The sequence below is a fragment of the Parasteatoda tepidariorum genome, chromosome 2 (genome assembly GCF_043381705.1).
Source record: "Parasteatoda tepidariorum isolate YZ-2023 chromosome 2, CAS_Ptep_4.0, whole genome shotgun sequence".
In the NCBI taxonomy this organism is placed as follows: domain Eukaryota; kingdom Metazoa; phylum Arthropoda; class Arachnida; order Araneae; family Theridiidae; genus Parasteatoda; species Parasteatoda tepidariorum.
In genome coordinates this window covers 81,686,632-81,710,847 of record NC_092205.1, presented here as the reverse complement: position 1 = coordinate 81,710,847, position 24,216 = coordinate 81,686,632, and the positions used below count along the sequence as shown (strand labels likewise).

General features: G+C 30.5%; 1 protein-coding gene across 1 annotated transcript; it reads left to right on the top strand.

Annotated features, from left to right (window-relative positions):
• The first annotated feature begins 8,130 nt into the window (after positions 1–8,130).
• LOC107439773 (sn-1-specific diacylglycerol lipase ABHD11-like) lies at positions 8,131–22,698 on the top strand. The gene is made up of 6 exons (XM_043041361.2): positions 8,131–8,281; positions 8,730–8,883; positions 11,743–11,916; positions 15,180–15,380; positions 18,649–18,845; positions 22,503–22,698. The coding sequence occupies exons 1-6, from the start codon at positions 8,274–8,276 to the stop codon at positions 22,651–22,653; spliced, it is 885 nt and encodes a 294-aa protein (XP_042897295.1). The 5' UTR covers positions 8,131–8,273; the 3' UTR covers positions 22,654–22,698.
• Positions 22,699–24,216: the final 1,518 nt, after the last annotated feature.

Sequence of the window (24,216 nt, the reverse complement as noted above, 5' to 3'; positions counted from 1 at the left end):
TATATAATTATTTCCATATATATAGTTATAATTTATTAAATTAAATAAATGTAAGATCACACTCATAAACTTAAGGAATTCAAACTAATAAATGCACAACTTGACATATAATGTTTTTTTTTTTTTTAATTCGTGATCGCAACGCTTGAAAACGCCCTCTAGCGGGTAGTATATTTTCAGGCTCTTATTTAGTAAGTTTTCATTTAATTCTATCAGAAACATTGACAAAGTAGGAAGCCATTTTTTTAGCAGCCAATAAGAAGCGAAATTTTCTTAAGGAAGAGCAGAAGAACTTGACAAAAAAGACCCAGATCATTGATAAATCTTTCCGAAACAGAACGCCCCCAACATTTGAAGAAAAATTTCGCAATAATTTTTACCTTTTGATTATCAACAAACTTGCAACCGATAACTATCGATTTCGTGATCGCATACTGTTACAGTCATGTGTATTAGGTAAAATATCTTTCGTTTGCTTCAATTTATTACAAATTAAAGTGAAGTCAACATTGTTTACTTCATTCCAATGATAAATTTGATTTCAGAACGTGCAGAACTGAAATAGTTATAGAATATTCTTCTTTATAAAATAGTATATATTTCTGAATCTATATAACTCGGAAAACAAAAATAAAGAATCATTCGAATTACTTAAAATAGTATCATATTTGTTGATCATTAATAATTTTTTTTATCGTTTTCTAGGTAAGCATTTTTTAATTTTGAATGAATAATTTCAACTAGAATTCAGCTGTTCTGTTTTTAAGTTACATATTGAAATTTGTATCGAAATCTTACAATTGTAAAATTTTGTTGTGCGGTAAGTCATCTGAAAGTAATGAAGGGATTATCTATGTATATATTATTTAAGATTAAAATTTTCAAACAAAGAATCTTTCATTCGGAATTCTCCGGATTTATAAAGCAAGTAAGTGTTATGATTTTTATAGTAAAAAATTTACTTGCAAATTTTTTTTTCTAATTTGATGATTGTTCTCTACAGAATTGTTTTCTACATCTGATTAAGATTAAGAGAAAAAAGAAACAATGGTTTCAACATCTATTCGAGAAATAGAAATTTGTCCATTTTCTGATAATAAACTAAACGATACAAAACTAAATGAAAATCTGAGAAAAAGAAACTAAAAGAAATACATTTTTTGAGTTTCCTAAAAAAGAAAAAATATTTAATTTTCCTCACATCGATAAGGAAAAGAGTAATTTTCTTCATTGTATTCGACAATCTCCGAAATTTTTTTACCACGTCATTTGAGAGTGATGCGTCCAGTGTTTTTCGATTATGGTGTGATGTAAAAAAAATATTTACTAATCTTTAGACAAACTGAAACAAGTAGTTTTATTATATTTTTAGCTTATTGCCAACTCAAGATTAAAGTTGATATCATTTTTCGTCCTTGAAATTCAAGTAATGCTGAAACTATATTCATTTCTCTGTAATGATCCCGTGTAGTTTTTTTTTCTTTCAAATTTGAAACTGTTCGTTTAAAAAGCATTGAAAATGTTATATAAAAATTATTAACTGCTAGTATTTGTTTTTATAAGAATCATAATTTAAATCAGATAAAAGAATTAAAAGAAAACATGAGAATTATTACTTAATAAATCGTTTATTGAAACATATTTATGGGTTATTGCAATGGAAAATACACCAAAAGCAATTTGAAGCATTATTTCAATCATCATTAGCCTATTCTTTATCATTAGCATTTATTAAAAGTTAGAGAATTTTGAGTCATCCGAGAGTCTTCAATTATTATCTCAAACTTGTGTTATCAGTGTTATCATTACAAGCTTTTTTCATTTTTCACCAGCGCATCAACCAGTCTAACAACTGCTAAAATGTTTTCATTTTTTCCAGTTCATTAACTGTCCCAATCATATGAGCATCCTTGCTCTCCTTATTTGCATCATCAGAAGTCATCTTTGACTCCTTATTTCCTTCATTACCTTCAACCACAGACTTGTCATTACAAGTCTTAAACTTTTCAGTTTCGCTTTCAAACACCATTTGTTCCTTAAGAACTTCAGACCAAGCTCTTATTTCAAAGTAATTCTGGTCCGTACTCTCCCCCTTCTTAAAAACTTTTGCACTGAAATTGGAAATATATTTTAGTTATCTTTCAAACACCGTATGAACCACAACATGCGGTAAATAAATTTAGATAATATAACTGGGGTTATTTAAGGAGTAATTTGTGTCTCTTAAAGTAAAACCTTCAAAAAAATTTTATTGTGAAAAGAAACCCTTCATGAAATATTTTATCGTAAATGATGACCAGTCGCAAAAATTTTTGTTATAAATACGAAACCTTCGTGAAACATTTTACCGTTAAAACAAACACTTTATAGTAAGAACGAGACTTTCATGTAAAATTTTATAAATATGAACCCTAAAACTTTTCTTTTAGTAAACGGAGTCAATGATTTCTTTAGTTTGTATTTTCAAAATTAAAAATTTTAGATATATATGGTTTTTGTGCTTTTCTATGAAAATAGGAACTTATTTTCACATATTCAGTAAAACAGGGCAGTGGCAGAATGAACCAGTTTCCTCAGTACTATAACAGATTCATAGCATTAGTATATTTTTTACTAAAGAGATTTTGTTTCTTCAAAATTTTCACCATAAAGGAACTTTTGTAAAGAGTTTGATATATTCTTATGACCTTAAATAATTTAATCGTTTTCACCTTTACAAATACCATCGCCAAAAAATGAATACTACACAAATCTTTTTCTAATGGGCCTTTAGAACTGCTTATTTTTTTAAAATTAAAAAATTTTTGAATTTTTTAACTGATTAGATGATTATAAAGTTGTGTTCAAAATAAACTGTAATACGTTGATAGTATGTAGTAATTGAAAATTTGACAATTATGTAAAAAATGCTCGTGATTTTCAATTAGGACTTATTAAAATATCCCTCTGTAATAAATATTTTAAATCATAACTACTAAATATAAAAGAAAAGCCGAGCAACATTGCGCTCTCTAACATTTAACAATTTAGCCTTGTTGAGCTGACATATAACAGTCGATAGTAAAAGTGCTCAAAATTGGACGCCCATATTCAAGACTTGACAGAGGACATTGTCCTTTAAAGCAATTGAATTGCGGAGAGTAAATTTTACGAATGTTACGAGTGAAAAATATGTTTCTTATAAAATCAACTTAAACATTTTTAATAAAATACAATTAGAAATCTGAATTTTGGAGTGCAATGTTTTGTTTTTTCTTTGATTTAAAACAAAGTCCTTGTAGGAATTTAAAATAAGTTGCTAAATTATTGTAACTATTGCAAATATTTTACCAACAACTGATACTTACAGCTTTTTACGCAAAAATCGCACAACTTTCGCCATTTTTCTAATTATAGCATAAGCAATCGTAAAAAAAGAACCTTACAGATCGCATATAAACTTTAGAAGTGAGAATTTCTCGGTTTAACAATGCTTTGTAATACTGTAACAATTAGAGTGTTCTTTTAATTTATACCATTGTTTGAATGAGACTATTTCAACAATGATATTTTAATGAAATCACTTTGAAACGAACAATGTTACAGTACATTATTTAAATAAACAACCCTGTTTAAAGTTGAACGGATTTAATGCACGTTGAAATCATTAATAAAGAGTTTTTTATACAATTCCGTAGGCGCACACAAAAATTTTGAAAATTTGACTTTTTTTTTTCTTTAACAAACGATGATATAGATTCTAACTCAGATAGTAGAAATATAATATTTGTTTCTATTTAAAGTCGAGATATTTCTTACATGGAAAGTAGCCTTGCAAATCAAGTTAGATTTTTGAATAAAATAGTTTATTTTTTGGATAGTAATATGTAAAAAAAATTGCATATTTTGCTTTGATTGCTGAGACATATTATTAAAAATATTAGTTTGTGCAAAAAAATTTGCAATGAATCACGGAAGTTTTGAAATATGCATAACAACGAATGCAATGGGAAAAATTATCAACTTCCAACCAATTTCCTTTAAGAGGTTAAAAGTCTACTAATGACATTTTATTGTGTTCTAGTAAATCGATATCTAAGTAAGTTTATACGTTGACAATGCTAAATATACATATAGTACCTTAAGGACTATTCCTATTATACGTAATCATATTAGAAGCTAATGGATGAAGGTTCTAAATGACATTTTAGTAAATTCTAGTAAAATATTACAGCATAAAATAAAAATTGAACCTTTAAAGTCATTTCCATTAGACACAGCCATATAAGAAGTTAATGGGAGAAGAATCTTAATGACATTTTAGTGAATTCTAGTAAATCGACATCTAAGTTTATACGCTGACAATAAAAAATAGAGATTAAACCTTGAGAATCATTCCTTTTATGCTCAGCCATATTAGAAGTTAATGGGTAATGGTTCTAAATGACATTTTAGAGAATTTTAGTAAATCGGCTTTCAATTTATATCTTGATAAGAGAAAATAAAGATGGTACTTTTATCATTCCTTATATGTATAATAACATTCAAAGTTAATAGAGAAAAATTCTAAAGAATTCTTATAAATCGGCTTTTAACTTTATACGTTAAAAATAGCTTCCAAGTTTCAAAAGTTATAAATCTTTTACATTCATTTGAAATGTTCTCGTCATGGCATTTGCACTCCTGGCAACTTATTTTATTCGTTGCCAAAAGAGACTTAAAGTTAATCATCAACTCTTTCTCGCCAAATGCTCTTAAAACTTTCTTCTTCGCCAAAAATAGTCAAAATCTATCACTTAGTACCTTCAACCACTGAGATCTTCGAAATTAAGTTACTTCCGGGAGAAAAAAAAATCTTACTTTTTTCAATAATATCACATGTGGAACCTTCTTTCACTAAGCTCTTCCCAAATTTTAAGATACAGATGAAAAGAAATTAGTCCGCTTTCACAATTTCCCAAAGTTAATTTTTCTACAAAAATACAGTTTATACATTGCACAACTATAGCAGCAGGCATTTATTGAACAAGTATACAAAAAAAGAATAGTTTCCTTAAGAAACAGACATTTACAGGTCATATGCTTTGCAATGAGATTATAAGTATAAAAAATGCTAATTTTTAACTAAGCTTTCTACCATTTTAATCAGAAAATTCTACTATAAAATTTAAAAATACAATTTAGTTAATATGGTTACTTATTGCCAATCAAGACTGAAACTTAACAACATAAAATAGTTAAAAATTATACATAAAAGGATGCCAACTTGTGATGATAATTTTCTTAGACGCGGCTTTATTGGGATTGTAATTTCTGAAGTAATTTAAAAATTCGATATAAATTATTTTAATCTATCCTAAATTAATATTTTTGGAGCAATATAATAAACTTCAAATTTAATTACGAAATGAATTTGAATAAGTGTTTATTGATTTTTTGATGAAGTAATGCATTAACAAGGAAAGACTGGGAAAAAAGAGGTACACGTTCTGCTATTACGTCCGAAACAAAAACAGCTGGCCTTCCTGTGTATTTTTTTTTTCGATAGATGCTGAATAAAACATTTTCGGATTCCAATCAAATACTTCTTAATTTCGATGCAACAATCTATTTATAGATCAGAAACAAAAAGAAAATGTCTGCGTTTAGCAATCATAAGAATTAATGAACGAAGCGATTAAGTATAACCACGCTTCCTTGTAAATACATTACAGATTTAAACAAATTTGGCAAATACTGTATTCAGCATAAATTAAACCAAAATAGAGTATCAGCGAACGTTGCCGTCACCTACTCATCAGCACACTACTTGTGAGTGATTCAAGGCAGTTCATTATTACAATCATAATGGCTGTTAAAATGAAGATAAACATTCAATGACAAAAAAAAAAAAGATTTAATTAAAACTTAAAAGCTTTATAAATTGTATCAGCAGAGTAATTATTGGTTCTAGAGATAGGGCAAACTGTGCTGAAGAAAGTAATATTTACTGATAGCACTCAATAATCATTCAATTTTTTAATAATCATCATTTATCAGCTAATTTTTTTTTTAAATAATGTAAACAGTGTTAGCGATATGATTTTATTATTACCATTTATTAGGTCGTGAAATATGAAATTTGTTGAATGTTTTTTTTCTCTTTTTTTTTCATAAAAGTGTCTATTTTTTTATCCCTGAAAATTATATGAAACTATGAGTATGAGCAATATATAAATTCATTTTTTAATTTTGATTTGTTTTTAGCTTGAAATTTAAAAAAATTTAATTTTTAGGAAAAGCCAGCATTCAGTGTTAAATGTTGGTTTTCCAGCAAGCAAGGAAAATTTTGAAAATATGTGTTTTAAAAATATCCTGGTACTGGTGTGTAAAATAAGAAATAAAATGTTTTCAGAGCAAAAAAAAAAATGAATTAGTTTCCAGTCCGTCAATATCGCGGGAACGAGAAATAACGAACGAAATCTCAACCTGCCATTTTCACGGGAGCGAGAAGGAAGGGGTTAAAAAATAAATTTTATCTAGAGCACAAACCAGGTGTATTCACGAAGAGCCTAACTAGGTAACTTTGCTAAGATTACAAATAACATATCACAAATACACGCATTTGATTAGTGCTGATTGGCTGACTTTAATGCTCGCATCTGGTTTAAAATAAACTAACTATCTATAATTATCTTAAAAATATCCTGGTACTGCTATCTGGTGTGTAAAATGAGAAATAAAATGTTTTCCGGGCAAAAAAAAATGAATTAGTTTCCAGTCCGTCAATATCACGGGAGCGAGAAATAAACAAAATCTCAACCCGTCATTTTCACGCGAGCGAGAAGGAAAGGGTTAAAAGCTTATTATTCCACAGGGGCTTAATATTTTACCTCTGTGTTTCTTTTATTTAGAATTCACCACTTAAAAAAACATTTCCAATAACTAGTTTTTAGTTAATGTGCAGAATTGATATTTCTAACTATTTTTCTTCGTTGCTTTCTCTGCTGTTTATTTCATCATTATGACTTCTTTTTTTTTTTGTTCGTGTCTGCAATCTTCAAGTCTTCAGTGAAAATTGCATGCATCATTTTATTTGCTCTTGGTCTATTGCCAGATTGTTTGTCATGGATTCAAAATTAAATGAAATTTCCTGAACGCCCAAAATCGAGTGGGCAGGCTATTAATTGGAAGATTGCAGGTTCAGGTCCTGTCACGGACGCCATTTTTTATGATCACTTTTTAGGCCAGGATAGCCTGGTTGGCAGGGCACTGAGCCCATGTCCAAAAGAGTTCTTTGGTTCTATCCCCGCCGGCCGAAGACTCCCCGTGTAGTAAATGGTGACTGATGCACGTTAAATCTGTCGAGTCGCAAAATCCTCCCTGTTGGCATAACAAATCAATACCTCTGGGAGTACCAATCCAGGAGTTTCCTTGTCTTCTGGATTGGCCAAAATTACAAGGCTACGAAGTTGAACATTAGTAGTCGTAAACCCAAAAGTGGGTCGGCTGTTCAACGACGGATGTAAAATAATATTAAAAAAGAGTCGTGGTCGCTCAGGGGATAGAGGGTTCGTCTTCCAATGAGGTTCGAATCCCAGAGATGGTTGGTAGCTACGAATTCCACACCAGGTGCTGACGTAAAATACGGATCATGGGTTAGAGTTCCCTTACCGTTAGGCTAATTGTGTGAGGTTTTTGTCTTTTTTTCTCTGTGTAACGCTAATACGGGTCAGTTCCCTCGTAAAATCCTCCACTAAGTCAAATTTCTCACAATACTTGATCCAGGAGATCTCTTGTCTTCTGGAATGGGTTCAAAATTACAGGGCTACGGAGTTGAACATCAGTAGTCGTAAGTCCTAAAATTGGGTCGGCTGTTCAAGGATGATTATTAAAAAATAATGATAATAATAATAATAATAATAAAATATTGAAATAGAGTAATAAATAGAAATTATCAAAGATCGCACTTTTAATTTCTCTTAGAAATAATCATAATTACGCGAAAACTTTCTTACAACAATATTGTATGCGTGAATTAGTTACATTTTGTCTTGCTATGCGTCACAAAAACATTAAACAATTAGTATGTCAAGGTCAAAAGAAAATTGTAAATGTGTTACTAATGGCGCTATTACTGTTCTATTTTAACACAGTATAATTACTATTCTATTTTATTTCATTGTGAACTTAACAACTGTAACCAGATTATGCTTCTATAAACTAATGTTTTAAATTGTAGTTTTTAAATTTAAATAAGTGTTAATTGCTAGTACAGCTAATTTTAAGAGTTGAGATAATTTTTAGAGCTAAATATGGAAGAGTAAGTAATTATTTAATTATTTATGCATAATACATGTTACAAACTTTATGTTTTAAATCCTAATTTTTTCAACTTAAATAATTATTAATTTTTAATTATTAGAGATAATTATGAAAGAGTAAGTAATTCTTCATGGATAATGTTTGTAACAAACTAAATGATTTTCACTGTAATTTTTTAAATTTAAATAACTATTTATTTTTAATGTAACTGTTAATTATTAGAGTTATATATGGATAATGTAAAAATTAAATGATTTAAATTACATTTTTTTTAAATTTAAATAACTTTTAAATGCTAGCATAATTGTTTATTATTTAGAGATATAAAATTTCATTTGATTTGTTGTATTATTCAAGTTATCTATGAAAATATGTTTTTTTTTCCTCCTTAACTTTAAGACATGGTTGTATAATTATAACTATAGACTTTTTGTTTTTAATTTTAGTATTACTCCAGTGAAACTGGGTTATTATATAGCAGAACCAATGTTTGATGCTAATGAAACTTTGTGTCCTCTAATTTTCGTGCATGGTTTTGCGCAATCAAAAGAGGTGTGGGGTGATATTCCACAAATCGCAGCTGATGAAACTAAAAGAAAGGTAATTTTTTTTAAATCAGTTTGAACAACATAACCTATGGATCTTGTCTGACAGCTGTAATTCTCTCCACCATCTTAATGATTGGCCTCTTGTGGGCTACAGGATCAGCATCTCTATCCTGCTTAAATTAAAGCTCATTTCACTTAATCATGATGTTCATTTGCAATGGTTACCTTCCCATGTGAATCTCCACGGGAATGAAATGGCTGATATTCTTGCTAAGGAGGGTTGCAGGATTACAACAACTCCCTCTTCTGCACTTACATTTTTGGAGTTATACTCTCTGGAAAAATTAAAAATCTCGGTGGAGTGGAAAACACCCCCAACCCATAATTGGTACAAGGGATTAAAACCGGGTTTGTTCCTTGACCTCCCGTGTGACAGACGTACCCGGACTGTTCTATCAAGGCTTGCTAACTGTCACATCAAGTGCCTCACTTTCAACGAGGGCAGGAAAACCATCGTCACCTGCACCAATTGCCAAATTTATCAGGCTTCTCCTGAGTACCTCTTGGATTGCATGGGACTCTCTAAGGAGGATCTCTTTAGCAATCCTCTCCTAGTCTTCGACTTCCTTTCAGTCAACGAACTCGTCAAAATGGTGGCAACAACATAGCCACCATTTTGAGTCTCTTACATCCGGCAAGTTTTAACCAGATATAAGATGGTGTTATATGTCGTATATAATTCTGGTAGATGTCGAAAATGATTCGCCCTACGCTTTTCGATTTAGATCAGACAAAAAGAATAAACTATTTTCAATATTGACTCTATTTCGAAAAAAAGAGAAATTAAAATTTTTATTTCATTTTATTTTAGTTCGTATTTAACAAAAATGGACAAAATTTCAATAAGAGATAGTAAAAAAAAAATGACTTTTTTTTTTTTAACTTTTAAGAAAACAATTTAAACATTTACTAAGCAAAAGGTTCCAGTTTCAAATTGAGAACTTATCGGAATAAAAGGGTTAAAATTTCGTTTAACGATAAATTTTCTATTTGTAGTGGTAAGGAAACTATTGAAAATTGTAGTCATCAACCTGTATTATCAACCTGAATGCCAGTAAAGATTAAGGAACTCAATACCCATATAGCAAAATAAGGTCCGGCAGTGGACTGATCGTTAAGACACGGTTCCCATCAGATCACTGAAGTCAAGCATCACTGGCTGCGGTCAGTGTGCGGGTGGGTGACCACTTGGATCGGTCTGCGTAGGGACCGAGGGTGTACGGTATTGGTCCTCGTTAAACTGTGTTACCGTAAAGTGTTCGACTTCGCGTGCAGGTCGTTGGGCTACCGAAGCGGGGGTGCCATCCCCTCTGCAGAGGATCAAAATTGTGATGGCATGTCTTCGGATCATCCTCAGGGATGTTTCCCAGACCGTCGCCAATAGCCCATTGTGCAGCTCTAGTGCGACGTAAATGAACTACAACAACAACAGCAAAATAAGGTTTATTTTCACTCAGCAAAAACCTTTCAACGTAAACCTAAAAAGGTTTGCTATGCGGTTTACGTAACCGTGTAAACCTTCTAACCTTAAAACGAGATCGGTGACAATCTGTTCTATTCTACTCACAAAACCCTAATCCAAATCATGGGAAAACAACCATCTATATAAAAACCTTAGGGTTTTCAAGCGTGAAAAAATCCTTTAATAAAGCTAGTCTCAAGGTGAAAATTATCTTACATCTAGGTAATTATATGGTTCGCAAAGTCTTGTATGCTCAGCTAAAATCAACCTTGTCATGAAATTTTAATTGACAATGCAATTTGATCCTATCGCTAGTGTGACGTTAGCTGAAACGTTAGTATGGACTTAAGTGACCATTTTATCTAAGTGACAATACTTTTTAAAAAAGCTAATTAAAAAAAAATTTTTAGTCCTTTTAGGATGAAAGGTTTGAAACTGCAATATTTTCGCTTCATTGGAAAAAGGTTTTTAGTTCAAACATTTTCTTGACAATAAAAATAAAATTCCGACGCTAGGTTGCCGTAAGGTTACATGCTTTCTGGGTAGTTTGTCGGATAGTGATTGGAATTTCGATTGACGATAAATTCTGCTTGTAACTCTTAGAAACCGATAGAAATTTGTAGTACGTATAGAACCCGCTATCCGGAAATCAGAAAACCGGAAAACCAAAAAACCGGAACGAAATTCAATAAATTTTCCCGCCATTTTTTTTAAAAAAGAAAAACAATTTTTTTCCTCATAAGATTTTAGAATTTTCCCTTCTTTTTTGAAAGATGTTTACCTTACCATCATTTAGGAAATAGTCATTAGTGTATTACTTCATCGTTTTTTCTTCTTTTTAAGATTATTTCCAAATATTTTTNTAATCATTAGTGTATTACTTCATCGGTTTTTCTTCTTTTTAAGATTATTTCCAAATATTTGTTTTTAGTTGGCTTCAACAATAAAAAAAAACGGCTTTTTGCAGCGATTCAGAAAATCGGAAAAATCAGTTATCCGGAATAGCGATGGTCCCGATCGTTCCGGATAATCGGTTCCCTACTGTATCACTAAACACAAATCTCCAGATGAGGTTTGAACGTTTAAGTTCGTTCGAAAGTGGTCGGAATTTCGATTGACTGGAAATTTGTTTTGGCCTCGAAATTGTGGCACATTTTTCTTGTATCGGCCGAATAACGACTGAAAATTACATTGTTTACAGACATAGATCTCTAGTAGATATTTAAGCGTTCTAAGTCAAATAATAATCTAAATGTTGAATACAAGATTCTATCCACGATTACAAGGCTCTCTCCGCTTGTCAATATGTAAATTTGCTGTTAACTTATATGGGCAATTTATATGTTTAAACTTACTACTAAATACTAAATATTGAATTATTGTTTTCAGGCATTTGTGATTGATTTAAGAAATATAGGAGATAGTGGGTGGTCAGAAGATCTAAGCCAAGAAGCCATGGCAAAAGACTTATTTCATTTTATGAACTTAAAAAAAATCAACAAGGCAGGATTAATTGCACATAGTCTAGGAGGTGCTGTGTGTCAAAAGTTTGTGATGGAATGGGTAAACTATTTTAACTTTCACAAAGATTCATTCTTGCTTGTTTACTAAAAAATACTATGTCATAAAATTCAGAGTATACTGGCGGTTTTAGAGATTCATAAAAAAAAATTAAAAAAAACCCAGCAAACTAGCATGAAGGAGCATAAATTTTACAGACCAAAATTCTTCTTTTAGTTCAGACATTTTTAGGCAGATGGAAAAAGCAAGAAGTAAATTTATAAATCAAAGATAAACAACTGAACATCATAATTTCTCAAAATCATTCAATAAGTGAAAAAAAAAAATAAAACGTTATGATATTTTTGAAATATTCGCCTCGAATTACAAACTAATGTCATTAACCAGATGATAAAACTTGCACACATCAAAACAACACGTAAGAAATGCCATAATTAAAAAGTTTCTAGCGACATCTGTCGGAAAAATTTCCAACTAGTACTAAGAAAAGTGTATGGTCCGTCATATGCTGCAAGAACTCTTATTTTTTAACCCTAACTGTTTTATTGTTATAAATTTTTGGAAACCATCAGTCCAATTTGGGACTAACGAGATTATGTAATATTATTAAAACATTTCACGTGCGCAACTTTAGCAATAATTTTCTAAAAATCTAATTCTTCAGCTGTTATAGATTCAAATGTAAAGAAATGGCAAGCTAAATTTTATTCTTTTTTTTTTCATCGAGTTATTTTAGTACAGAAAACAGCTTCTGAACTATTTATATTAGTAACTATAATGAAAGAGCTATATTTTCAGAAACAAACGGAAATTGAAAAAATTTTAATATCTCTTCAAAAAAAATAAAAAAATTGCGACTCAGAAGGCTTATAAGAAATTTTACTTCTCCAAAAAAGGAGAATTCTCCTTTCCCAAGGCGAGCACCAATTGTAGCATAAAATCTTGATTTCAAATCGAACTTTTTATGAATAAAGTTTGATGCACAACATAAAATTTTTCAGCCGCAAGTATATATAAAAAATAAAAAAATTAAAAAAAACATGTTCGAGCCGCTATTTGTCAAAAATCCTGGTGACGCATACGTTATCTTTCGTCGGTTCAAAACCAATAGACAACATAACTTTTTGTTGTAGTTGTATATATTCCAATGAATTCAAATTCTATTCAAATTATTCTTCATTTTTTGTTGAATTTTTTGTAAATGTTTTTCACTTTTTATAAAGTTTTTAAATTAATATTTTTATATTATACTCTTACATTATATTTGTATATTACATATTTATTTAATATATATAATTCTCTTACGTGGCTCCCAAATTTTGGCTGTATTTCTTTTCCACTGGTGGCAACAGTTTTCATTTTTAAAGAAGTACTTTGTACAACTAAATAAGATTCTTTTCACAACACTTAAATATTTACTTTATTTTCTTCATATATACAGAGAACAGTCGGCAAAGAATTCTGTTAGGTTAAAAAACATTTCGCTAAAAAAAGAACGAATTCTAAAAGAAATAAAAATAAACAACTTAAAAAATAAAAATGCTGTTGCCAGCCATAGAATTTTTTGAAAGTTAACTTAGCAACATAAATCAAAATGACATAGAAGCGCAACTAGATCAAAATTATGATACCTGAGCGCTTGACGTAACAAATCCTTCAATTCTAAAAGTGTTGTATCGCCAAATGCCCAAATTAACAATTGTGTTCTTAAAGAAATTCTATAAAAAGTTTTAAATAAACAACCTACTTCTACAACTGCTTCTTGAAGAACTTGGCTCATTGATTAAAAATATTGTTTTAATTTTACAGTACTAACTTTACTTCTACTTTCATTATTGCTATGACCCTCTTTCATTACATTTTACAACTTCATGCTAAATTTGAGGACTTTAAGTTGTTTTGTGGTTGAATACTGACATTTAGAAATGTGTACATAAAAAAAATAATATTTAGAGGTTAAGAGTTGCCTCAGAAAAATTTGAATTGTTGACATTGAACTTAACAATGGAAACAATCGTTTTTGTGAAAAATTGAATTGTATTGTTGACATCAAAACTAAAAATATTGTGTTTCAACTTAACAATACTACCTTAATTTATACTTTAGAATTGCCTCGGAGAAATTTGAATTGTTAGCAATGACTTAAACAAAAAGTTTTATTTTAACTGACAAATACTATATTATAATTTTAACTTTTTCTATGACTATACTCATTTTCTTACTCTTTTCTTTGTTTTTTATACATTTTATATTTTTGTGATAAAATAAAAAACTTATAGTTGTTCTGCTTCTGAACACTGATGAAAACACAAAATGATGGGCTTCATCAACAATCAAAAATGTATACATTTATTTTACAAATTCCATATTATTAAGGTGGCGCCCTTCAGAGAATTAAAAATACAAAATTATCTTCATCAAAGCCGATGCTTTACATCCGACGTTCAGTGGCAGACTACTATTTCATATTGTTTTACAGCACATGGCTTTAGCTCTCTGGTGGCAAAGACTTTAAAACAAAACATACAACAGTTACTTTTCTCAACAACTGAAATTTAGAATAGTGTGATTAAGAAAAATATGCGAACTGTTTGCAATTTCAAATTAATATTGATATGTACATGTTTAGAATTTTCTACAGTGAAAAGTTTTCGGAACTTCAGTATTCAAAAAATTATACAAAAGCTAGACGTTAAGAACGTATCCAATGAGAGAGCAAAGCGAGCATTAGATTGCGAAGCAATCCGAAATGAACTGCGAAAGCAGTTTCGGGTGTTGGCGAGCTCCAGCGAGCAGGGGGCGAAGCCTCCTAGAATTATATATTTCTATTAAGTTTTTAATTTAAAAAAGTAAAAAACTGCAATTGCTATTAATCACAATAAAAAATACTATTTGCTTGGTTTATACAGAGTAATTTTAAACATCTGTAAATTCATCACCAGAACTATTTTAACAATTGTCTCTAAAGTCTCTTACCTAACAATCTCCAGGGCAGCTATAGTTGTTTATTATTGATTAATTCTATTATAAAAGAGATTTTATCCTTTCAATCATAATTTTTATTAAAATTTCATACAATGTTTTGGTAAGTTAAAATTGAAGGGAATTTAAAATCTAATATCCATACAATTCTTACGAAAAAAATATGAACAACACTATCCAGTCAATTATAATTTCAACTTTTAGAGAAAAATACCTATTACATTTAATGGAATATCCCAAATGCAACTAAATAACTTTTTCAATATTATGTTTTATTTTAATAAAAAATTTAAAATCTGTTTTTTTTTCTTTTTTCTTTTTAGCCAGATAGAGTTGAATTCTTAATTGTAGAAGATCTATTTCAAAGCAAAAACGCCTCATTGACTTATGTGGCTGAGATGGGTTTATCTTTCTATCGACACTGGGTTGAAGCTGTTCGAAGTATACCACCATACATGAATAAAACTGATGCAATAAAATACGCAGTGGATCACCTTTATTATCAGCTTCCACCTGAAAAGCTTGTAAAATATTTTATTTTCCCCTATACTATATTTATTCCTAATAATATACGCTTTAATTTTTTTTGTTTCACTAGAATAAGCATTTGTGATCTTAATCTATTGTTTAATTGAGACACACCTAATATATTGATTTAAACTTTTGCTTTTATTACCTAAGCTTGCATGATTTTAATCAAGTGCTTAATTGAATTATTTGTTGTTGTTGACGTATGCCTGTTTAGGCAGAGGGGGTGCGATTGTTCTTGTTTCCCAGTGGCGCCATCTATGGCCAAGAATTCGACTTGTTTATAGAGCGGACCCATTCATTCATCTATTCACTCATCCACAGATCGTAATTTTGACCTGAATCAGAGAACGATCGATCTCCAATCCAGTACCCCCAGAGGTATTGATTTGTTATGGGAACATGGAGGACTTTTGCGACTCGACAGATTTAATGTGCATCAGTCTCTTTACTACACGGGGAGTCTTCGGCCGACGGGGTTTGAACCCACGAACTCTCGGACATGGGCCCAGCGCCCTACCTATCAGGCTATCCCGGCCCTTGTTTAATTGAATAGCACTCAATATATTGCTTTAATTTTTTTACTTTACTTGAATCAGCCATTATTATCTTAATATACTGTTTACTTGAGTAAACTTAAATCAGTCAGTATGATCTTAATCTACTGTTTAATTGAGTTACACTTATAAACCTTTTATTTTAACTTGAATTGGCATGTATGATTTTATTATGTTGTTTACTTGAGTAACACCTAATATCTCACCATTTTATTTTACTTAAATAAGGATTCTAATCTTAATATAATGTTCAATTGAGTAACACATAATATATTGCTATAAACTTTTTATTTTACTTAAATAATCATTTATGATCTTAATCTAATGTTTAATTGAGTAACACCCAATATATTTCTTTAAACTTCTTTCAGTTTGAATAAGCATGTATAATACTAACTAAAACTTTAATTGAGTGAACTTGAATCAGCCTGTATGATCTTAATCTAGATTTTAATTGAGTAACACTTAAAATATTGCTTTAAACCTTTTATTTTACTTGAATCAGCCTGTATGATCTTAATCTACTATTTACTTTCGTAACAACCTAATATGTATATCGATTTTAACTTTTTATTTTACTTAAATAAGTATTTATGTTCTCAATCTACTGTTTAATTGAGTAAACTTCAATCAGCCTATCTGCCTCTTATTACGCATCGCCCATTACGGGTATGTAGTTCCATTATTGCATATTATTATGTAAATATTTTTTGATTTTGTCTTACGCTATTTATCCGCCTTACTTTTGTATAGGTTTTTTTTAAAAAAATTTATTTTGTTTTTTTAGCCTTCGTCATTCATGTTTATGATTACCGTTTTTTCGCACTTATCTTCACTGTTTATGCTTATTATACTATACACCGATTTTTCCTTCTGGATATCTATTTATACGACACCTCAGGTTTGGTCTTATTGATCTTTATGATTGTACTCGAGTACATGTTGAGTTTCATCTCGATTACTCATTTGATTTCGCCACTTATACTTCGATCTATATCTCCGACGAATCGGTACCGTCTTCGGCGGCAGACTCCGAGATCTTGCAATCATCGTGAATCGTAAATATCGCTCTAAAACTTTTATTTTACTTTAATAAGCATTCATCATCTTTATCTACAGTTCAATTTGATAACAACTAATATATTGCTTTAAACTTTTCATTTTATTTGAATAAGCATGTAATATATTCGTGTAAAATTATTTTATATTTTATAGAAACCAAGCAATATTTATATTTATTACTTAATATCCATACAATTTACATACAAACCCAGAAATTTCAGTGCATCCAAAATGCCACTTGTCATTTTCCATTCACTGCATAAAATAGCAATTTATAAAAATTTATTAAATTTGCATAATATAATCTGTTCTCTCGTACACTATCTGCATAAACCTATTGTACAAAAACTAATTTGGTTAAATCTTCAATATATGTAGTAAAGTATAAAAAATAAGAGGTTTCCTCTAAAGTTTAGTTATTTTTTTCATTGGTTCATTTAAAGTTTAGTTATTGCAATATGAAGTATATACAGTATGTGGTATATGAAGTATGTGGACAAAACCGTTTTACCTGGAAACTATTTGATTTAGAAGAAAAATGTGATTATTGGACCGACCGTTCCCCGTCAGGCGCAGGAAGCAATGAGGCCTATATACGAAGACCTGCTAAAGGGCAATTTGCATTAAAGATGTATTAGCGCGAACAGTCAAAACAATAATGAATTACTAGATTCGCTTATTTGGGCATTTTCTCTAAGAATCCATCTATTTCAGTAAAAATATGGTTGAAATTGGCAACGATGGTGATCTTCAACGAGGATTTTAGACGAATTGCCATCATCATGGATGTCACGAGTATATAACAAAGATAGCCAGTCTTTGACGCTGGAGGTAGCAATACGCGCCAACGAAATGTATGATAGCGAGAAAGGCGTGCTGTATAATCCCATGCATTATTGCCGATTAATGGGAAGTTTCAAAAATCCAGAGAGAAACGTAATAAAAACTATAAACGCAAAAATCATGCTTCTTTCATTGGACCTTTGCTTTGCAGAAAAACTACTCGATCGAATTTAATGGCACTTTGGAAATTTTTAAAGGATTGATGTGGTTTAAACCAACAAAAATCAAAACTTTTCCGAAATTTCGATTTTTTTTTTTTTTTTTTGAATTTTAAAATAGTAAATTCCCCCCAAAAAATAATAAATTTTTGCCATCTTTTTTTTAAAATGGAAAAAAAGGGAAAAAACTTATGTAGGTAAAAAAAAAAGTTTTTTTTCTTCAGATTTTTGTGGTTTTAACCATAGTTACACTAATAAATAATCGTTAATTTTTGGTCTCGTCCGTGCCAGATTATACAGTATGGAAATCGAGCTACGCTCGTCCATCAGAGCACAGCGCAGCGTATACTGCCATCTTCGCATCATTTTTGTATATTAATTTATAATTATTTCGTGCTAGAAAAAAATTGAAATGTAGCTGAAAAGGGCGAAATAAAACCATAAAATCATTATATAACTTATCTTTTATAAGTACATAACTATCTTTTATAATTATCATTACATAACTTAAGAAGTTAAAAATGAGGCCTCTAGACCAGAAAAACCCCTTTAACTAATTATTACCACGAGAGTTTTGAATATCTGTTATTACCTCATTATTCTTGGTCAAATACAATAATTTATAATAAATATTTATTTTTCAGAATTTAATCAGTGGTAGAGAGAAATTATGCCAAATTGATTATAATTTGAAACAGATGGATGATGGGACCTATGATTTAAAAGATAATGTTGATCTATTTTTCAATATACGTAGAGAACTCTTGGAATTGCCACCAGTAACTGGTATTTACGACGGACCAATATATTTCATAATTTCGCCCAACTCTTGGTGTAAAGTGTAAGTATTGTACTCCCTGTTTCTCTATTGCCTTTAAATTAATTCCTAATGGGTTGATAATTACACAGATTTATTCTCGTTTTCTTAAATTAAAGAAAACTACTCAAATAACCAGACCAACAAAAGGAAATATTTTAAGAAGATGTATACATGACAATGGTTACTACTACAACTACTTTAAAAAGCGTAGATGTCTTTTTTCTACAAGAATCTTTTGACAGTTAACAATGCCATCTAGTGGTGGTTCAACAAGTATATTTCCACACCCAGTGGCGGAATTGCGGCGGCACGATGACATTTTCGCAGAACGTTACAGAGTTTTTGCAGAAAGATTTTTCATTTGGGGAAGGGAAATTTTTGGTTCTCCTTTCTGCATAAGTTTTCGAAAAAAGTTTTTTTTTCTTTTCCTGCAGAATTTTTGTTTGAAATATGTCTTTTTTGCGCATCAGAGATTAAAGAAATAATCGTGATTTTTCTATTCTCATTTGGGATTCAAAAAAGAAAGTCCGTAATGACTGGCTTCAGCTAGAATTTCAAATTGATAATACAAAATAAAGAAATTCAGAAATCGCTAAAATTTAAAATATTATTTGCCTTAGAAATGAAGATCTTTCTTTCACTTTTTTTCCCTTTAAGAAACACCATGTTTGACACACATATTTGAGTATCTCTTTTTCTAAAGAGTCCTATTCGCGTGATTCGTCGTCGATCTTTATTTTGGAGTTACTGCACGAATTTTACGATTATGTACAAATTTGAATTTATTATCGTTTAATTTGTTTACGAATCTCAATTTTTGTAATGATTTACAAAATTCGAAGCAGGAAATAATTAGTGCATTTTCCGCTTACAAAATACGAGAAAGCGCATATAATATTAGAATTTCAAAGAAATATCACTTTTAAAATTAAAATTTTTTATACATTTTTAGTTTATACTTTCGTCTGTAAACACAACGTTTCTGTTACTTTAAATTAGTAATTGTTATGATTAAAAGTATCGGGAAGAAAAATATTAATGCTAGGGAAGTTTGTCACAGATAGCCCGAAAAAATTCTGCCACGTCCCCTTGGGAGTACGTGAGTTCAAAAAATAACCATTTACAAATCTAAAATAAATTGTTAACAATAATAGTGAAGATCGACAAAATTATGCATAAATAAAGTTCATGCTGTATAATTTTTATAATTATATTTCTAATCTTATACAATAATAATTTAAAAAAGAAAATAACAAAATTCATAAATCCAAATCCACAAAAAAAAAATCTCTAAAACTTTAAAAAAATCGACTGTTTTCGATCGAAAAGTTTAAAATTTACTCAATGAGGCTTTTAAAGAAGAAAAAAAAAAGTAAAAGTACTTGCTTTAAAAATGAATGATGAATTCAAACCCTCATAAAACGATGTTTTATGAGGGTTTTGTAACAGAACAAATAGATATGGTAAAGTATAATTGATAAAAGTCGTGTTAAAATTACTTTCTTTTCCTTCTTTCGTCCGTTCTTCCTTCCTTCCTTTCTTTCTTTCCTTTCTTCTTTCTTTCTTTCTTTATTATTAATTTTAAAAAGTTTTCTGTGACAGATACTTGATACTTTTCGGAAATCTTTCTGCAAAATACCATCAGAGGAACTCAAAATTAATTTTAAAAACAGCATTTTTCATTCAGTAATGAAATAAATTGGAAAATTAAATCGCCTTTAATCAATTAATTAAAGCTGAAATAAACCATGAATAATACAAAACATAATTAGGGATAAAAGAAAAAAATTAAAAATAAAGTTACTTGCATCTATTGCCCTAAGTCAGTGGTCGGCAAACTTTTTAGCCAAAGAGTCAAATATGAACATTACAACAAGTTTTAAAACAAATTGGGAGCCAAATCTGCTTGTTTAGTAAACTTTTATTACACTAAATAAGTAGTACACTAAATAAAACTAAATTTCATACTTAATAAATATTTATTAATGCGAACAATGTGCTTGCATCTCCATGGAAAGTTTGAGTAAGTCAGATCTGTATGCTGTTGTTTTTAATTTTAGGTATGATTCCAAGTCGACGCCCGGTGGCTGAGCGGTAGCGCTTCGCGCTGTCGTGCCACAGGTCCCTGGTTCGATCCTGGAGCCGGGCAGGGTTGACTCAGCCTTTCATCTAATCAGTGGCTCGATAAATGAGTACCAAGCATGCTTGGGAACTAAACACTGGGGGTTCCGCGTCGACTGACCACCTGACCGGAACATCTGCTCCTGCACCCCAGAGCCCAAGGTCAAGAAAACTGAGATGGGCACAGTAGGCATTGGCCCTCTATGGGCTGTCGCGCCACTGAGTTTAGTTTAAGTTCATGATTCCAAGTTCTCATCAATAAGAGGACTTCTCAGTTTACTCTTGATAATGTACATGCTTGAAAAAGATTGTTCGCATATATATGTAGAACCGAAAAGGGAAAGAACAGCAAACACGAGCTTTTTCAGCTGATCGTAAGAGTCAGGAATACTATTCCAAGCGTTGAATATGATCATGTCTTCCTTCTCCAGGTCATTCAAAGCAGACCACTTGTGTTGTGATGCCAATTTGTACCCCCACTCCTTTAGAAAAAGTATGTGCGCATGCTTGTGGTACCTTTGCATCACACTGGTGTACGCCGAAAACATACGAACAATCTCAGCCTGTAGCTTGTGCATGGTTTGTGTTTACGTTTACGAAAACTAATAAACTTTAACTCGATGTTCGTTACGTATTTTTACTACAATATAAAATTTTAATTACCTATCTATCTTTTAACTTAAACAAAAAATTATACATGTTCTCGATTTATAGAAGAATTTTAATTTATCAAAATAAGATGTAATTATTTTTCTCACCAAGTTTTTTTTAAAATGAAACTATTATTGCGCCTTCCGTGGATATTTGTGCCAGAGCCGCACTTAAGGAGCCAAAGAGCCACATGCGGCTCCGGAGCCGCACTTTGCCGACCACTGCCCTAAGTGAACTGCATCTGTTCGCTTCTGAGTTTCGTTTTCACGCAGCTGAATTTCAGCTCCAAAATGAACTATTCTAGTTCTGAACTTTAAATTGTTCGAAGACATGCATCTGTTAGCTTTCCTGAAAAGTTCTTCATTTATTGTCTAAGTGTTAACTATCATAAGAATGCAGGAATTATAGGCAGGAAATGAAAAGCAATATTTTGTAGTTATTTTAATAATGGGGGGGGGGAGTTGACAATTTTATGATCCTCTTAGCCATGAAATTGAAAAATCAGAATTGCTGCATGTCTTTTGTAAAACACATACGTTGTTTTTTCAGTTGCAAAACAATGAAGTTCTGAGAAATGAAAATCAAGAAACATAAAAATTGTGATTTTTCGCAAATAAAGTTAGAGCAAATAAAGCTACTGCCAAATAAAGTTAGTTACCATGGTGCCTGTCAGCAACTAGTATCATGCAATTTCTGATAAAAGGCAGTAGAAGCTTAGTAAAAAAAAAATTCCGGTTCTCGATTTTTTTCCCCTATCCTATTTTGTCTGACTCACCTTTATACTTATGCAAATAATAATAATAATAATAATAATATTGAGTTAATCAATTTTAAACAACGATTATAGATATTATTTATTAAAAGTTTTCGATGAAGCATTCATATTCATTTCCCCTTTTATTTTAGGTATGAGCATACAGATGAAATTCTCGAAACATTCCCTAAGGCTCAATTTTTCTACATTGAAGGAACAACACACAATATTCACATTGATGCTCCTGAAAAATTTATGAATATTATGTTGGAATGTATTTTAAAACATCAGTGTATAGATTAATGTACTAATGGTAAACTTAATAAAAATAAATACACTTAATAAAAAGATTGATTTCATCCATTTATTTGCTAATGAAGTGAAAATATCGTTTTTAAGTATTTATCTATAAATATTTGTTGCATAGAATTAAGTATAGGAGTTTTGTATTGGTAGTAGCATGAAGCTGATTTCTTCTGCGCATAAAACTGAAAAATTTGTAGAAATAGGTATAAGTAGTAAATGCCGGTATGCAGTTTCGAAAAACCTTATCTAATAATTATATTTATTGACCTTTGCTGTTGTGTTTTGTTTATACGATGAACAAAGGTTTGAAAGTTAATTGAATATTGACTTGCAGTTGCGAGAAAATCTCCGATACGCAGTTTAACACCGAAATTAGATAAAACTAGTAGGAAAATATTTCTCCCTATGACAATCCAGAAACAAAGCGTTTTCTACATGTTTTTCATCATTTCATTATTGCGCTTTGTCGGTATTTTTTTCAAGACGATGGCGGAATGTCAATACGACTGCAACTGATAAAATAGTTTTAAATAATGGTTTAACAATTTATTCTTTGGAATAAAAGTGCGAATTTTGCATGCAAAACTTGCAATCATCAAAATTATAAATCAAAAATTACTTCTAGTTTGCAGGTGACATAGTTGTGAATGAAATAGGAATTAAAAATAAATAAATAAATCTCACCCTTAAACAGGGTTGGGAGCAACGAGAAAAAGTATTATACTTCTAGGTAATGTATTGCTTTATAAAATAAATTACAACAAAAATCTTCTTTTTAATCATTAATCAACCTCGATTTTAATATAAAATGCTGAAAGGATTGTATTTTCTTTTTTTCGCACTCGGCATGGAGTAGAAAATTAAATTATACATTTTGTTGAAATAAAAATAAATCAAAACGTAAAATATTTTGTTGAAATAAAACATTTTTTATTGAGCATAGTTAATTTTCCAAGTAAAGAGGTTACAAAAAACTCTTATTGGTTTCAGGCCAAACATAATCATTGTCTGGTCTTGCCCAAATATTCGTATCTAAAACGACTGACACATTAATCACTCAACGGTAAAATGGGTGTTTTAAATGGTACTTTTATGTTCCCCAGACCGTCTCCAATAGCCCATTGTGCAGCTCTAGTGCGACGTAAATGAACTACAACAACAATGGTGCTTTTGCGACTATATATTCATAAATACATAACTAGTTGCGGAATTATTCTGCTAATTTCTTAATTCTTATTTAAATATTTTTCATTGTCTTTATTTAAATCCATCTAATATTTCTGAGTTTCATGAAAATATTCATGATATTGAACGACTGGAATCGTTGAACAACTGGACTCGTTGTTTTGAACCTTAAGTATGGTAAAAGAACCGCAACCAGCTGCAAAGGGGATGGCTCCCCTACACTGGAAACACGATAATTTGTTTTCGAAGTCGAGCACTTTACGAGAGAACGCTTTAACGAGAAACGATCCATTCGCAGGCTGATCAAAAAGGTGACTCGCCAACTCACTGACCACAGTCAGTGATACTTACTCAGTGATACTGAATTCAGTGATC

What these genes read in the sequence shown, in the direction of transcription:
- LOC107439773 (XM_043041361.2), top strand. An exon ending in CTGATGAAACTAAAAGAAAG is followed by an intron (nt 8,884 to 11,742) that starts GTAATTTTTTTT and finishes TATTGTTTTCAG; the next exon opens with GCATTTGTGATTGATTTAAG. An exon ending in AAAAGTTTGTGATGGAATGG is followed by an intron (nt 11,917 to 15,179) that starts GTAAACTATTTT and finishes TTTTCTTTTTAG; the next exon opens with CCAGATAGAGTTGAATTCTT.